The sequence below is a fragment of the Hydra vulgaris genome, chromosome 10 (genome assembly GCF_038396675.1).
Source record: "Hydra vulgaris chromosome 10, alternate assembly HydraT2T_AEP".
Taxonomy (NCBI): Eukaryota; Metazoa; Cnidaria; class Hydrozoa; order Anthoathecata; family Hydridae; genus Hydra; species Hydra vulgaris.
Genome location: NC_088929.1, coordinates 19,284,838 through 19,302,535, shown reverse-complemented (window position 1 = coordinate 19,302,535; position 17,698 = coordinate 19,284,838). Strand labels below are relative to the sequence as shown.

Genomic DNA, 17,698 nt, shown 5'->3' with positions numbered 1-17,698 from the left:
ATTTTAGTATAAATAAAACCCAAAACTAATATCAGCTTCAAACTGGTTTTGCACTTAGAATAAAGGGAAGTAATTATATATTATATGTATTAAAAATATAATTACTTTTATATAGTTTTTATATAATTTCGCTTCTTTTGAGTACCAGGTTGACCTACTTTAGAAGAACTTCTTTTTTATTTAAAGTTTTAGGGGCCCGTCATATTTTTAAGGGTCTATCTATATATTTTAAGGGTCTACATATATTTTTAAGGGTCTTGAGCTAAAAATATTTTTTATTTAAAAAAAATTAAAATCAGTATTTTATTATTATATTCTACATATTTAGATATTTTTCAAAAATCTTATTATAAGGGTCACCCTATTGTATATTACTATATATGTATATATTTATATTTATATATATATATACATATATATATATATATATATATATATATATATATATATATATATATATATATATATATATATATATATATATATATATATATATATATATTGTGTGTGTGTGTGTGTGTGTGTGTGTGTGTGTGTGTGTGTGTGTGTGTGTGTGTGTGTGTGTGTGTGTGTGTGTGTGTGTGTGATATAGATCAGTGAAGTTAAGAACTTCATCTTTTCACTTATCATTCTAAAAAATATATATATATATCTTTGCTAAATAGTTATGAAATAAATATATACAAAAAGTAATGCAAAATTATTAATGGAGTACCAAAACGAGTTTAAAAATAAATCAAAAAGAAACTTCAAAAGGCTTTAAACAATTTAATCAGCAGCAAGCCATTTAGTTATATCATGGCAATCAATTTTCATAAAATACATTTTTTTATTTTTATTTATCTCTTCTTGTTCGGCATTTTGATATGGGAGTATGTAGCTACCGTTTAAGGCTCCATGTTCAGCTAAAGTACAATGTATCAAAACTAAGCCCTTTTTATCAACAGGAACTTTACAATTTTCTGTTGGTCTCCATTTGTTGTATGCTTTCCGAAAAATACTCATGACAACCCATGTTGTTAATTCAGCTTGAAAAATACTCATGACAACCCATGTTGTCAATTCAGCTTGAAAAATACTCATGACAACCCATGTTGTCAATTCAGCTTGAAAAAGAGTCCCTGTTTTTACATTAAATTTTTCTATGCTAGACTTATCTTTTAAATTTGGTTTATACCAACGTTGTAATAATGATTTAGATTTTTGGTGATTATTAAACGACACATGAACTTGCTCAGAAATAGATGCCAACCCTTCTTCACAAATGTCCTTAAGTGATATTTGAGTGAACATTTTCTGAAAATAAATGTTGCTTTGGTTAATCTCAACCAACACCTCATCAACATGGTTTATCTCTGGCTCACTGTGAATCACTTCATCTTCTAAAATTGCTTCCTGTAAACTATTATTAATTATTTCTATTAATTTTTCTTGAACATCAGTGTCATAGCCATTATCAGCAATTATTTCTTTATCCAAGTTGGGATTACTGTTTACTTTTATCAGACTACTTCTCTATAAAGGAAATATAGAAATTCTTTAAATCTGAAAGAGAACTAAATTTTTTAGTCAAAGTTTTTTCAATTCCGCATGTATTAAGCAAAACCCTCATTTTATCTGAAAACTCATTTATTGTTGGAAAAACTATTTTTGATAGTTTACTAGCAAATGATTGGTGACAAAAAAGGTCAAGTGAAACCTTTTCTTGATTAGGTGATAAATTCAATGCAGAGATAACTTCTTTTTTCTTTGTTTTTCTTGCATTGCAGTTACAGATGCAACCAAGCCAGTTAAAGTACTGGCATAACCTTTTGATGAATTTCCTCCAGTGTTTAATGCTGATCTAAAAGCAGATGAAAAAAATTGATTTATTCGATCATCATACTGAATAAAACCACGAATTGTGAACTCTCTTTCAAATTGCCTAGTACAGCCAAAATAATGCTCACAAGGTTCTTCAGTACAATATCTAGGGCATTTAATTCGCTCCTGTGGGTACAAAAAGATTGAACCTATTGTATTTGTAACAATGTTCTTTAAAGTTGTAAAGTGAATACCTTCAATTGATAAAAACCAAATCATTGCGCACCATTTAAAGGCAATTCTTAATTGGAAATCAATATCGTCAGCATTTGTTGAAATAAGAAAAAGTCTGAGAAATACTAATGTTAAAGAAAGTATGTACTGTGATTGCTTTGAAATTGCATGACTGTTAAAATCTGCTTCTATAATCTTTTTTATTAATTTAGGGTCACAAATTCCCAACACTAAAGCATCAGATGCAAAGTCTTTAACTTCATATAAATCTTTAGATATATTTAAACTTGCATGTGCAAATATTCCAGGTTGAATCAGATACGATCCAATTATTTTTAATTCAGTCCCAGACAAAATTTGGTTTCTTATGGCTTTTACAACATGATTATCATCTATAAAAGCAACTTCACTTGTTTTTTCATGCAGAATAAAGTCTTTGTTATCCATTTACTTTCATATCATACACCATCTGTGCAATATGAAAAATCATCAAAATTTGGATGTCTTATTAAAACATCATAAATGTGATTATTGAATTTATGATTACTTTCATTTGTACTTTGGGGATGAATACATAGAAGTTTCATTGGTGTCATTCCTTCAGGACAGTTGTGAATCATTATAACAACTGCTTTAACTTCTGTTGCTAGATCTATTGCACTGTCAATACCACTAAGTGTTTCATCATTGTCAGTATATGATTTGGTGCAACCTTTCCGACAATACAATTAAACTTTACACAAGTTAGAAGGGCTGGTATTACTTTGGTAGCATCCATAGATAGAGACACAATTAGTTTATTGGTTCCAGGCATTATGTCATAAATGTTATCTAATCTTTTGTTAAGGCCATCTATAGAAACATCAAGAATAAAACTATTTGATGTTTTTGCAGTGACGCATTGTATATGTATTTTTTTATTTGCAGCAACAAATCTATGAACACATTTACCAAATGTTCGAAGCATTAAAAAAAAATCTAACATCACAATTTGAAATTTTTTATTCGTTTTACCACTTGCTTTTGAAATTAGACAAGACTGCATTGCATGTAGTAGAGTTCCATTTTGTTTAGGATTTTCTTTATAAAGTTTATGAAATGATCGGAAAAAGGAACCATATCCTGAAATTTGATTGGTTTCTGAAACAGTAATTCCAATTGCCAAAAGTTCTTTTTTCAGATTTAATAATGAAGTAATACCTTCAATTAGAAGTTTTTCTAAAAGTAGAATAGTTGAACTTTTTTAAAGAGTATTTTTTTTATTATATTGACGTAAGTTAAAGTGTTATTTATTGATATCAAAAAGTGTGTTGTACTTCTTGTGCTTAGTAAATGTTAAAGATATTATCTTCTTTTTTTTTCTATCCTATTCTTTTTTTTAAGTTTATATGTTTTCTATGCACATGCCAAATTTCATGAATTTATTTTAACTAGCAGATACCCTATTTTTACCCTCACTTTTGATACCTATATTTTGTTTTTCCGACTTCTGTTTAGGGGAGAAGGGGGGGGGGGTACTGAAGGATATTAAATATTCGTTTTTATAAATCAATAACAATTACTATTAAAAAGTTTTTCTAATAGAAAATATGATACATGTTTTCATAATATTATAATACTATAAAATATTATGTCTAATATTATGTCTATTATATCTATTATATAATATTATATCTATTATATCTAATATTAAATCTATACCCAATAATATTAGACATAATATAATATATTATGTCTAATATTATTGGGTATTAATAATTCTATTATATATTATTTAATAATTTATTATACTAATACTATTAGACTAATAGTATTAGTATAATAAATTATAAAATAATATATAATAGTATTATTAATACCCAATAATATTAGACATAATATATTATATTATGTCTAATATTATTGGGTATAGATTTATCAATATGGTACTTATAAAGTCTGTTTAAAATAAAGTAATATTATTGGATTTAGCAAAAAAACTATTATAAAAATGGCTAAACACTCCGATCTAATCGATGAGTTGTCTCAGAGAAATTTTTTCGACAACAATGCAGACAATGTAAACATCAGTTAGTTAATTTAGTTTAGTATTAGTTATTTGTATTTCACCTTTTAGTTTAGTAATATGTTATTTGTATTTCACTTTTTATAAAGTGGTTTGCTAAAAGTATAAAAAGTTCTTACTTAAATTTATAAATATAATTATTTTACGTTTTAAATTTATGTTTGTTAATGAAACTTAATTGATGAGTTTGAAGTTTTGATTCTTTAGATCAACAAGCGCTAGAGAGAATTAGTTAGTATTATTTTTTAAGTTATTTCTGTTAGTAATTTACTATTTAAAAATTTGGTTTTATTATTCAATCAGCATTACTTGTATTTGAAAGTTTTATACATTGTATTAGAGACTAACAGTATTTTATGCTGTCTATCCATTATACTCATAGTTTTACTTAATAATACTTTATTTTTCTATAGGTCAATTAGAAAAGGAAATTAGTAAGGAAAGTTAATATATAATTATATTGTTTTTTAATTTGTTTAAAGTATAGTGCCATGTGTCCAATAATTATTATATCCAATCAGTTCTAATTTAAAAGCTATTTAGTTTAATTTATTTTAATTGACTACATTCTTTTTTATTTTTAGGTGATTTGAAAAGAAATAGTAAGTAAAATAAAGTTGAATGATTTGATGAGTTATAATGTTTACTAGTTCCTAACTTTGACGGATTTTTAAATTTTAATTTAACTCTAGTGGTTCTATTACTAGAACCACTAGAGTTAAATTAAGATTTCACATTAAGTTTTTTTCTGCTAAGAGTAAAAATTTTATTTATGAAATTGTTACCTATTGCATAAAAATCTTTTTTCTTGTTATCTTTAGTTGCACCTCCTTCTGTTGCCCCTGGTGAGAGTGTCTTTTTCATTTTTTACACTTATTTAGTTTATTATTGATAATTTTATTTTACTTAAATAATACTTTTTCTTTTAATTTTTAGTTGTGTCTCCTTCTGTTACCACTGGTAAGGTTCTTTATTTTGCTTGTTTAAGTAATGATAAAACATTTATATTATCTAATCTAAAATCATATAAATAATGCACACTCTTTTAATCTTTAGTTGCATCCACCTCTGCTACCACTGGTAGGGTTAAATATAATTTATTTATTTACAAGATTTTCATATACAGGTGATGTTATGTTTCATTTATTATAACCATTGTTTTCACATATATTTTGCATAATTTATATTTTGCTTCAGCGTTAACATATGATGATTATAAAATCTATCGTGCTCAGCACCCAGGACCCCTAACAAATCAATCTTTTTTAAATTGGGTCCACCATGGTGGGGAAGATAGGCCAGGATTTAGGTGGGCAAGTAATCTTCCCTACTCAGGTGCTGGGCCAGATAGTGATGGTCGAAGATTTAATGGAAGGCGTGGAAACAGAAGGGGCAACAGAAAAGCAAGCAGAGAAGGTAACATTTATTACAACACCTATAATTAGTGTTTTATTGTAATTTAATGTGCTCATGCATTGTCTGAACAAAAATAGTTTAAATGATACAGACTTAGTTGTTATTTTTAAAGAGTTCTGTCGTATTAAGTATTGCATTGGTTTAACTTTTCACCATAATTTGATCAACTGAAAACTTGAGATTTTTATGAGATACCTTAGTTTATTTTGCAAAATGTAATAAATGTATAAAAAAAATTTTTTTTCTGTTATTATAACTTAGTAAAACTTATTACTTATGTATGAACTTCTAGTTTAGATTTTTATTTAGATTGTTTTCATCATTAAAAGTAATTTCCTAATTTATCTATTTATTTAAATTTACAATAATATTTTATAAACTTGCATAAATAAGGTTAGGTGTCACTCATATAGTTAAAAACTAGTCAATGGAGTGACACTTAAAAAAAAAGAAAAAAACACAGAATAAATAAAAATAAAAACACAGAAAGAATTATAAATAAGAAAAAAAAATTAAAAAAAGGAAAAAAAAGCACTAATAAATAAAGATGATATTAATAATTGCAATAATAATATAATGAAAATAATAATATTAATAATAATGTGAATAAAAAAATATTATGCCATATTATATTAATATTATGCCATTATGCAGAAACTGTTTTGAGAATGTCACATTTATTATAACAAGCAAAAAGATTTTGTATACATTAAAATATCTTTTACGTACACTTTATACAATACAAAAATTTTGTTCTTTGAAATTTATAATGTTTTAAATATGGTGCTCATCAGTATACTAAATAATGACACTGATGTGTCAGATAAAGTAAAAATAAAGATTGTAATTTTTTTCTTAAACAACAGGAACTTTTTATTTTGAGTATATATTTTAATTGATATTGAAAACATAGTGATTGACAATCATTCATTTGTTATAGAAGGTATGAAGTAGTTTTTAGACTGACGTATAGCATTTTCTTTTTATAGTAAAATTATCCAAATGTTAAGTATTTATACACATAATAACTTTTTTACGTAATATGGCCCCAACAAAAACGTCGCTTATATTTCATAAAGCATTCAAAAAACATTTAATTGATAGTTTCACATTGCCTTCTGATTCAAAGATTGAGTGTAGGAACGGCCATATACTTTTTATATTTATTGAAAATGGAGAGTCGTTTACTAAAACTCTTGAATTAGCCAATCAGTATTTTGGCTTCAATTTAACCACTAATAATATCTATAGCCTTGTAAATATAGCCAAAAAATGGACTCACAATTATAAAAGAAGTTCTAAATTTTTTTTTGCCTTTTGCAACGACCTTTTTGTTTCTCATAGACCAGTGGATACAATAGCACAGTCATTAGAGTCTACTTCTAGTAGTACCAATTACCCTCGTGAAACAGTTTCAACATTGTCAGAACATGAAAAAGTATTATCTTCAAATAATAGTAATCCTGTATCTTCCACATGTGATATTTCAGAATTTCAAAGTACTTCAAGAGAAAAACTTACTCCTAAGAAAATAATGTTTAAAAAAAGGTTGTCAGTTTTGTCTTCAATATTAGCAAGTACTTCTAGGAAATACCAAAATAAGATAGCTTTAGTAAAAGCCAAATTGAAGAGCATGCCATATAAATTAAAAGTTTTAAGGCAAAGTGTTAAGAGAAAAGAAGAAATAATAAAAGCTTCAAGGACAGAAGTAAGACACCTAAAAAAAAAATTACAAACAAACTATTACAGTAGGCGTATTCGCAATCTTATAATTTCAAAAAATGCAAGAAAAATTAAAGAGAGAGAAAAGTTAAGACAAGTAATGCTAAAACATAATGTTGTTAATAGAAAAAATAAAATAGCAATTGCCAATTTAGAAAATGATATGATCCAAATGGAGGAAGGTGATTGTCAAGTTGCATTCAGGTCAGATGATAATAAAACTTATACATTACAAACTAGGATGGTAATTTATAGCATGTTGTTGTCTAATGTCCCAACAATTAACATTCCATTCCTGTTTGAGAAAATTCTACAATATCTTGGTGTTAAATTTTCGGATATTCCCCAGCGTAGTACTGTTGAGCGAATGGCTTGTGAGCTTGGCAGTATATCAGACCTGCAATCAGCAGAGTGGGCTATCAGTAATAATAATCTTACTCTTGGGTTTGATTCCACAACGCAAGAAGGTGTTCATATTAACAGTGTACACTTAACATCAAAGAATAAATGTTAAGTCATTACTCTAGACCAGTTACCAGGAGGGACAGCTGATGATTATGAAAACCATATATGTAAAGCTGTAGATCATATGGCTTCAATTTATTCAGATTTTCACTTGCTCTCCTTTGTGGATTGTCGTAGTTTGATCATCTCAAATATATCAAATACAATGTCAGATAGAGTGGCAGTAAATCATCTTACCATAACCAAAATTTGTGAAACTTGGGGCAAAAATCTGAATGAGCTAAACTGCCATTTGCACCCTCTCGAAACAATTGCTACTTCATGTCGATCAGCATTGAAGTCTCTAGAATCTGAAAGTTGTGAGTTATTTGGTAATGATTGTATGGCAGTTAAAATTGTTATGGCTATGAACAAAATGAGGTTTAAAGACGTCAAAGGTGATCCAAAAGGATTTGTTAATTTTTTAGACAATAAAGATTACCACGATGTATCATTCCAAGATATCGTGGCAACCGTCTTCACGTAGTGTTCCATACTTGTTTTATTTTTATTAAACACTATAAAGAGTTTGAACATTTTCTTACTGTTGGAACAGTAAAATGTCAAAGTTTACAAAGGCTACTACGTGCAGCTTTTTTAAATTCAACTGCAATAAAACAAATGTGTGTGCTTGCAGTATTTGGAAAACTTCTTACTGGACCCTGGATGCAAATATTTTATGTGTCAGCAGATAATGCAAGTTTTGACCATGTTGCTGGTATTCAGGTAGTAAAAGATGTTTTGCAAATAATTAAAAATTGCAAATCTGATCCAGGCGCACTGTTATGCAGAACAACCGATTTTTTTGGAAATCCTCTTATCCCAAATGTTTTAGAATCTGTAACAAGTTTATGTTCTATTGATGCACAGCTTATCAAAATGATTTCTTCATGTCTTGTTGCGGTGGAAGATGTTTTGAATAGACAATATAAGAGGTATTTCTTGATTACAGTTACTGAGATACTCAAAGAAGAGACGGCAAGTGCAAGACTTAATATAGGTAGTGAAGAGTTAATGGGTATGTTTAGTGATGCCAAAGAACGATCACCTAATGCGTCAATTTGTTATATATCTTCCAAGTTAAGATCAAAAAAGAATAAGACTTTAGATTATCTGGATAGCCTTAACCAATTATCTAGAGAAAATGTTGTTTCATTGTCAGTTCATGCAGCTCATAAAGAAAGAATGATAAATCGATTAAAGCATGCTGAAATTCGAGCAGAGATTTCTAAAAGACAGGCATGCAAGCGTCAAAAAATGGATGAAAAACAAACAAAAAAGTTAGAGCGAGAGCTGCAAGTTCTAACTAACAATGAAATAAAAATTTTATATAAACACTTGCCTACAAAGCAACTTGATGATTTAGATGCGGTTATGTCCGAAAAAATTGTAGGCAGAAAACTCTGTCACGAATGGTACGACACAGACAAATTGAAGTCTGTCTTGTATGATGAGAGAGTAGAAAAAATAAATAAAAGGAATGAAGACAGAATTTACACTATCTCGTACTGGAAAAAAGATGAAACTGATTCAGAAGCTATTGACTATTGCATGAAAAAACTCCAGCTTGCAGCTGATGTTATATCAGGAGAGTTGATATTTTCATAAAATGACTGTGGTTTTTTAAGTGAACATGTAATAAACTGTAATAATATTAGTTTGTGATGTAAGTATACTATATATAAATAAAGTTAAATGTTATATAAATGTATATTATATATATGTATATAAATAAAGCACCAGCAATAGGTGTGGCTTGTAAAATAGGTAAGATAGACTTGCAAAATAGGCAAGCCAAGTACTGCAAGTGGTGTGACTTGCAAAACAGGTACTGCAGTGGTGTAGCTTGCAAAAAAGTATCTGCAAGTGGTGTGACTTGCAAATTAGGTACCGCAAGTGATGTGCCTTTCAAAATGGTACCTGCAAGTGGTGTGACTTGCAAAACAGGTACTGCAAGTGGTGTGACTTGCAAAATGGTACCCGCAAGTGGTGTGACTTGCAAAACATGTACTGCAAGTGGTGTGACTTGCAAAATGGTACCTGCAAGTGGTGTGACTTGCAAAATGGTACCCGCAAGTGGTGTGACTTGCAAAACAGGTACTGCAAGTGGTGTGACTTGCAAATTAGGTACCGCAAGTGGTGTGACTTGCAAAAAGGTACCAAGTCAGTTCAGGTTAGCCTGCACATGTAAACTTTTTTATGCCTTTGTTAGTTTTCACATGTATTAAAAAGTTGTATTAGTAAATATCGAACAGATTTTTTTGGAGATTCAATATACAATCCAAATGAAATTTAATGTATAGTCTTTCAAATTACATGTTGTAATTTTTTAAAGTGTTAATGCAAAATATTGGATACATTAAATAATTTTTTCACTATATTGGATTAAATAGAGTAGTTTTTTAATTACCTTTATTTTTAATGATTTTAGGTTTAATTGACAAAAAAAAAAAATTCAAAATAATGTGAAAACTTGCAGAACCAAAAATAAAAAGTGACATGTCATGCTGATTTGGCATGGAATGTCCAAATTGCAAATGACGTGATTTGCCACTTTATAATAGACGGCTCTGGCTTACGTTCTCGTCGTGTCTATCGTTAACAATGATTATTAAATTTCATTATTGAAACTTAAATTTTTAATCATTAACTAAAAGCCAAGACAAATTAATTACAATTTTTCTTTCAAAATAATATTTAGTTTTTCTTTTTTTTTAGATTAAAGAGGGAAACGGTTACAATGCTCTGTTTTATAAAAATATAGATTCTTTGATGCCTCTGGTAACGTGGTAAAAAAAATTTTATACTAATTTCCATTATTTTAAATAGTATCAGTTTAAATTTATTAAAATTATTAAAACACTTTTTAAATTTTTTTTAGGTTTAAAAGACGGAGGGGGGCATACGCCCCTTACCCAAAGTCAATCTTTATACCATTAATATATGTTGTAAAGAAGTGAAATTGAATTTTTGAATTTTGTATTAGATTTATTTATTTTAATAAAAATAGAGATATTTTTGTTCATTTGTCATTTTTGATAATATGCTGCGTTACCATCACACCACCATCCACCCTTAACTCAAAAATACACATCTCATATTTGGCAATGGTCTGGAAGCAAATTTAATCAGTTTGTTAAATTTAAAAATTACAAATTTTGTAAAGATAAGCTCATTTTCTTTTTAAAAAAATGATTTTTTAGACGGTATAGGTGGTGGTTTGGTGCCCCCGCTAGTCCCCTAAATACGCCCTGTTGCTCAAAACTATTAAAAATTTGTAGTTCCCTTTTACACCTTTCTTTTGATACCAAGTGGTAGGCGTTTTGATAATAATTGACAAAGTTATAACAATTTACGTTAAGAATAACTTAATTTTGACCACAGTTTCTTCAAGAAATCCATATATCAAAAATTTGTTACTTAAAACCTTATAACTTTTTGTTGAATTGTTCGATTTTCTTAATTTTTTCACCATTAAAATACTGAATTATAGCTCTTTCTAATGATATATATACCAATCTATAAATTAATCAATTTAAAAATTTCATGTAACATACCTATTCTAATCGGCTAGTGAATGATCGATTTCTACATAAATTAATGCAGTGATCACATTTTTTGATGTGATTTCTTGTACATCGAATACTATGAATATAAGTTTTATCATCTATTTTAACAAATTTTGAATTATCAGTTATCATACTATCCATAATGTCATATGAGTTAAAAAGGATTACAAGTTCTCTTCTCTTATTAAATACACCGTCGCATGGTTTAGTTAATTTTATTTTAGCTTCAGGAATAATACTAAAATCAATTTCAGAATTAGCCACAATTTCTAATTTCGAATCTTTGGGAAAAACAACTGGAAAAAACTGATGTATATTTGTTTGGGAATGCCCGGCTTCATTTTCTTTACGAACACATAACTCGTGTGAAATGGATTTACAATGTTGATCGTACTCATGTGTAGTAAAAGATCTCCCCTTTCTGACTTTGATTCCAACATTGCATAGCAAGCATTGTATATTGTTACCATATTGATCCAGTTTAACGTATTTCTTTGATTCTAATTGTACTGCTTTATCAGACCATTCAGCTTTCCTTTTAGAAGCCATATTTTATTTTGCTTTGAATTATTTAAATAAAGCGCCGGTCTTAAAATTCTAACGCCCTAAATACATTATGCGAGTCCTTCCGTTGTAGGCCTTCTAAAATGGAAAAATGACCCGCATACCCGCAACCGAAGGCCTTCGGTCGATAAATGAGACCCGCACGCCGACAAACGGAAGGCCTTATTTTTTACTAATGTCACCCCTCCTAAATAAAAGCTACTAAATATATTGTTAATGTTAATAGTAATAATCGTCCACAGCTGTAACAAAGCAAACATTAAAAGTTAAAGGAGTAAAATACTAATAATTATAATAATAAGAGTGATAGTAGTAACAATAATAACAATACAATGATAAGAGTATAATGATAATAATAAAAATAAAATGACAACAATAAAAATAATTGCAATAATCATAAAAAGAATAATAGTCATTTAGTATTAGTCACACACATACACCTTTTATTAATGTGATTTATACTATACTGTAATTTATAAACTCAAATAGATAATCAAATATATTAATAAAGTTGGTTATATAAAAACCTTACACGACAGTAATTATGAAAATTTCAGAATATTAAAATATGTTCATACACACATTATGTTACATACACACATATATAGACACATATATAAACACACATATATATATATATACACACATACATACACATATACATATATATACATACACATATATATACACATACACACATACACATTTATATATATATATATACATACACACATACATATATACATATATACATATATACATATATATATATATATATATATATATATATATATATATATATATATATATATATATATATATATATATATATATATATACATATATACATATATACATATATACATATATACATATATACATATATATATATACATATATATATATACATACATTTACATACACACACACAAATATATATATAAATATATATACTTACATACACACGCACACACATATATACACATATAAATATATATAAATATACACATACACATCCATGTATACATATACACATACATACATATACACTCGCACTTATTCACATGCGCTTATCACAAACACTTATACATAGATACGCATATCTTTGTATTTATAAACTGTATTTGATTAGGAAGAAATGGAATAGGTTACATAAATTGAATGGAGAGCTTTTAGGTCATAGGGAAGGTTATTCCAAGATTTTATACTTTGGTTTTTTATGGACTTATATCCATAAGTAACAGAACGATGATTTAAGACTGCAAGATTGAGATTGATTGAAGTTGATCGAAGATAGTATCGGTTATTTGCATTTTTGGGGAAGAAATTGTTGAAGGTAAGAGGTAGGTTTTTGTGTTGGTGGTTCCAGACAAACTGGCAATTCAAGAATTGAACAAGGTCACATAGTTTAAGGATCTTAGAAGTAAGATAAAACACATTAGGATTGGATTTGTAATTCTGAAAATGTATTATTTTTAAAGCTTTGTTTTGAAGATGAGATATCCTTAAAACTTCTTACTGTTGAGATTGTCCCCATATTTGACAAGCATATCGTATATGCGAGCCAAAAATGGCATGATATATGTTTAATAATGCTTTCAGATTGACATAATGGCGAACTTTAGCCAGCATTCCATTTGATCTGCGCAATTTTAAGGCTAAGTCTTTGAGGTGAGATACAAACGATAGGTTGGAATCAATTATAATTCCAAGATATTCGATTGAGTTTACAGGAATGATTTTCTGGCCACTTAATCTAAAGTTTGAATTTTTATTGATTTTTGTTTTTTTAGATTTGAATATGACCAGTTCAGTTTTGTTACAGTTGAGGGAAAGCTTATTTGAGCGAAGCCACTGAATTAAATTGGCAAGATCATGATTAATGTATTTGTTAATTTTTTTTAAAGATTTGTTGATAATGAGCAAGTTAGTATCATCAGCAAAGTGGTAAGGAGTTGCATACTTAATTGAGTTATTGAGGTCATTAATATAGAGAAGAAAAAGTAGTGGTCCTAATACTGAGCCTTGAGGAACACCGTTGGAACATTTTATTTGAGTAGATTTTGAGTCACCGACTGAGACAAACTGAGATCTGTTGTGAAGATAGGAGGTAAACCATTTAAGAGGTATTCCTCTGATTCCATAATATTCTAATTTCTTGAGTAGGATAGAATGATCTACTGTATCAAAAGCTTTTTGTAGATCTACAAAGACACCGCATGCAAAGTTTTTATTATCAAGAGCTTTTCTAATTGACTCAGTAATTTTAATAAGTGAGTGAGTCGTGTAATGATTAACACAAAACCCATACTGGTGTTTGTAAAGGCATTTAAATTTATTCAAAAATGCATCGAGCCTCTTATGCATAGCTTTTTCGAAGAGTTTGCTTAGGTTTGAAAGAAGAGAGATAGGTCGGTAGTTAGACATATCCATTATAGAACCTTTCTTAAATATTGGAATGACTTTAGCAACTTTGAAAGCATCTGGGAATAAACCGTTTTGAAATGAGTTATTTATAATAATACTGAGAGGTTTAGAAATTAGGTCTGGAATAAGTTTAAGAAGGAATGTAGGAAGGCTATTAGGACCAAAGCTTTTTCCAGTTTTAAGAGTGGTTTTAATAAGACCAGAGATTTCATTCTCTGTGACAGGATCAATAAAGAACGTATTAGAATTTGGAGAGTTGAAATAGTCAGTAAATTTGGATGTTGAAGGTATGTTTTTGTTTTGAAGTTTGTTTTGGATAGTAACAAAAAAGTTGTTTAATATATTTGATACAGTAGTTGGATCTGTTATAATATTTTCTTTCAATTTAAGTTTGAGAGTTGAACTATAGTAGGAAGGTTTTATATTAATGATTTCTTTTATCCCTTTCCAAGTATTCTTAATATTGTTTAAGTTTTTACTAAAATAGGTTGTGTAATAAGATTTTTTACTACTTTTTAGTAGATTGCTGATTCTGTTTCTATAAAACTTAAATTTAGAAAACAGCTCATTTTTAGTACTAATATCTTTACATTTTGTGTGTTTTTTATATAGTTTGTTTTTAATAGAAATAGATTTAAGTATGCCATTGGTGATCCATGGTTTTGATTTAAGTTTAATTTGCTGCTTAGTTAGTTTTTTGTATGGAGCATGTTGGTCTAATATTTTTTCAAATGTCTTTAAAAGAAAACTGATAGATTGATTTACATCATCATCTTTTTTAATATAAAGGGCCCAGTTAATGTTGGAAACATCTTCAATAAATATATTTTTGTTAAAGTTCTTGAAGCATCGCCTGTAGAATATAATTTTTTTAGGGTGATTAGTTTTTCTTGGAATGTAGATAAATTGAGCCATATGATCAGATATTGAAATAGTAAGATTGCCAGAGATTTGGTCAGGTGAATTAAAGTTTATAAAGATGTTATCAATAAGTGTTTGTGATTTAGCTGTTATGCGTGTCGGTAGAGTAATAACAGGATGTAGTGAAAAAGAAATAAGCGAGTCAAGGTAGCTAGATATAGGATTTAATTCATTATGTTTTAGTATATCCATATTAAAATCCCCCATAAGTAAAATACTTTTTTTTTCAATATTTAGCTTATCGTATTAGTGGAGTTAAATAATTATTAGTGAAATCGTCTTGATTCATAGACGGATGTCGATATATGCAGCCAATTATTATATTTTTTAAGTGAGGCTTTATAATTTCAACAAAAATGGATTCAAGATATTTGAAAGAGTAGATCTCTAGGTCGTTGCGAACTATGTAGTTTAAATTAGAGTTTAGATATAGAAGAGCACCCCCTTTTTTAGCCTCAGTGGGACAATGCTCAATGTTAAAACCATTTATAGATATGCTTGTTATATTTGAATCATTTACATATAAGTTTGACTCAGTAATACCTATTGCCAAAGGTAATGTATTAAGAGTGCTAATAAAGCTGCAGAGATCGTCAATGTGATATGGTAAAGAAGCAATGTTGAGATGAATATAAAGATCTGAATTAGGATTAACTTTTTTATTGAAATCTATGGTGTCATAGTATTTACAATTAATTGAATCTTGAGGATTATTTAGATCTGAAGTTGAATTTTGAGGACTTGATGTAGTGTCAAGAGAATATTGTAAATTAGTATTCTTGTGTGATAATGTTTGGTCAAGCTTAAGGTCAGAACGAGATCCAAATTGAATAGTCTTAGATGGCATAGCGAGGTATTATGATTTTAAAACAATTTGGTTATATTTAGTAATTTATGATCTTAGAAAAAAATGGAGTTTGTTAGATGAAATATAGCTTGTAAACAGTAATGAATAATTATAAATTCAAGGAGATGAGAGATAATAATACAGTAGCTATAATACATAACATAAAACATTAGCAACTACGTACAAATACAGTAAAATAGTAATACAACAATACAACAAAGCAAGTAATACAAGTAATACAACAAATACAACAAAAAGTACTAAATACAACAACAATTATAATAAAAAGTACCGAAAAGTATATAGCAATAACTATAATAAAAAAATAGCAATAAACAGTACTTTAAAAAAGAAAAACGAGTAATTTTAGAATATAAGCAACAATATCATGCCAATATACATACCAAGATATCATGGAAGTAGTATGATAAATGAATATAAAGGTAGTACACTAAATATAAATACACTTATAATAATCCAGAACAATAAGTAATTAAGTAGTTAAAAAGTTAAAAATAAATGAAAATTGAAATAAAAATTAGTAAACAAGCCAACACTTCCAAACAACAAATGGTCTCAAATAACAAATACTCAGAGATAGCAAGAAGAAAAAAGAAAAAAAAAGAATAATATCTTCTTGATATTTTCTTGATACTTTAGTTTCTCTACTAGTTCATGCTTCTTTTCTGCTTATCTGATTAGATCTTTTCATTCAATAAATTGGATTTATCACCCAAGTAATCTTCTCTAGTTTCCAACTTTTAAATGATTGAATTCCAAGTTTTAAAGTTCAGAATTTCAAGTTTTGAAGTTATGAATTTCAAGTTTTGATGAAAATAAAATCCGAATTTTGAATGAATGGATTTTAATCTTCCAAATTATAAAAATTCTTTATTTATTCAAATATTATTATATCAATGATTAAAACTTTACAAACACGTCTGCCATTTTTAATTCCGCTATCCGTTTTCGAAGTTAAAGTTAAAGAAGACAATTTAGTGCAGGAGTGGAATTGCGAAATATGCATACGAAATATGCCATAAATATTTTTTCTATAACAAATTTCTGTACTTTTTTAAGTATATTATCAACTCTTGTCTTAGAGTTTTATTTTGTTATAATTATTCAATTCAGCTTAATATATAGTGTGGCAATGAATAAAGTACTTCGAAAAAGTTCATTGAAAGCTAGAAATATTAGCATAAATTAAATTTATAAAAATATTAGCAAAACCAACTATTTTATATTTAATGTTAATAAAAGTAAAATTATCAATTAAAAAGATTTTATTTTATAACTATTTTAATTGGTTAAGGAGGATTACTTTTAAAGGTTACTTTTATTAAGGCAAAGGTTTTTATTATGTAGCGTACATAAAAAGTAAATTGATTTAAAAAGATGAAAAAGAACTATGATTAATCCTTTACAAATTTTAAGTTAATTTTAATTTGAACTTTATAGTGTGCTCCTTCAATTTAGCTTGTTCGTTTAGGCAAAAAAATTGAAATTTCGAAGAAATGATGTTAGGAAAGATTGACAATTAAATGGCTTTTTTCAGCAACAAATTTTACTGCAAGCGGCAATATTTCCTAGGAAATAATGCAGCTGAGCAGCAGATTTTCCTCG

General features: G+C 27.9%; 1 protein-coding gene and 1 long non-coding RNA gene across 3 annotated transcripts; one reads left to right on the top strand and one right to left on the bottom strand.

Moving 5' to 3' along the window:
* Positions 1–751: 751 nt before the first annotated feature.
* On the bottom strand, positions 752–17,043 carry LOC136085832 (uncharacterized). The gene is made up of 2 exons (XM_065807430.1): positions 16,477–17,043; positions 752–3,255 (listed from the first exon to the last, which is right to left on the bottom strand). The coding sequence occupies exon 2, from the start codon at positions 2,482–2,484 to the stop codon at positions 1,723–1,725; it is 762 nt and encodes a 253-aa protein (XP_065663502.1). The 5' UTR covers positions 2,485–3,255; positions 16,477–17,043; the 3' UTR covers positions 752–1,722.
* On the top strand, positions 4,638–10,535 carry LOC136085831 (uncharacterized). 2 transcript variants are annotated; one of them, XR_010641215.1, is made up of 6 exons: positions 4,638–4,704; positions 4,924–4,947; positions 5,039–5,062; positions 5,159–5,182; positions 5,300–5,518; positions 10,463–10,535. It is a non-coding gene; the product is annotated as an uncharacterized LOC136085831 (long non-coding RNA). The 2 variants fall into 2 exon arrangements; XR_010641214.1 differs by having other exon boundaries at positions 4,677–4,704; positions 4,924–5,062.
* Positions 17,044–17,698: the final 655 nt, after the last annotated feature.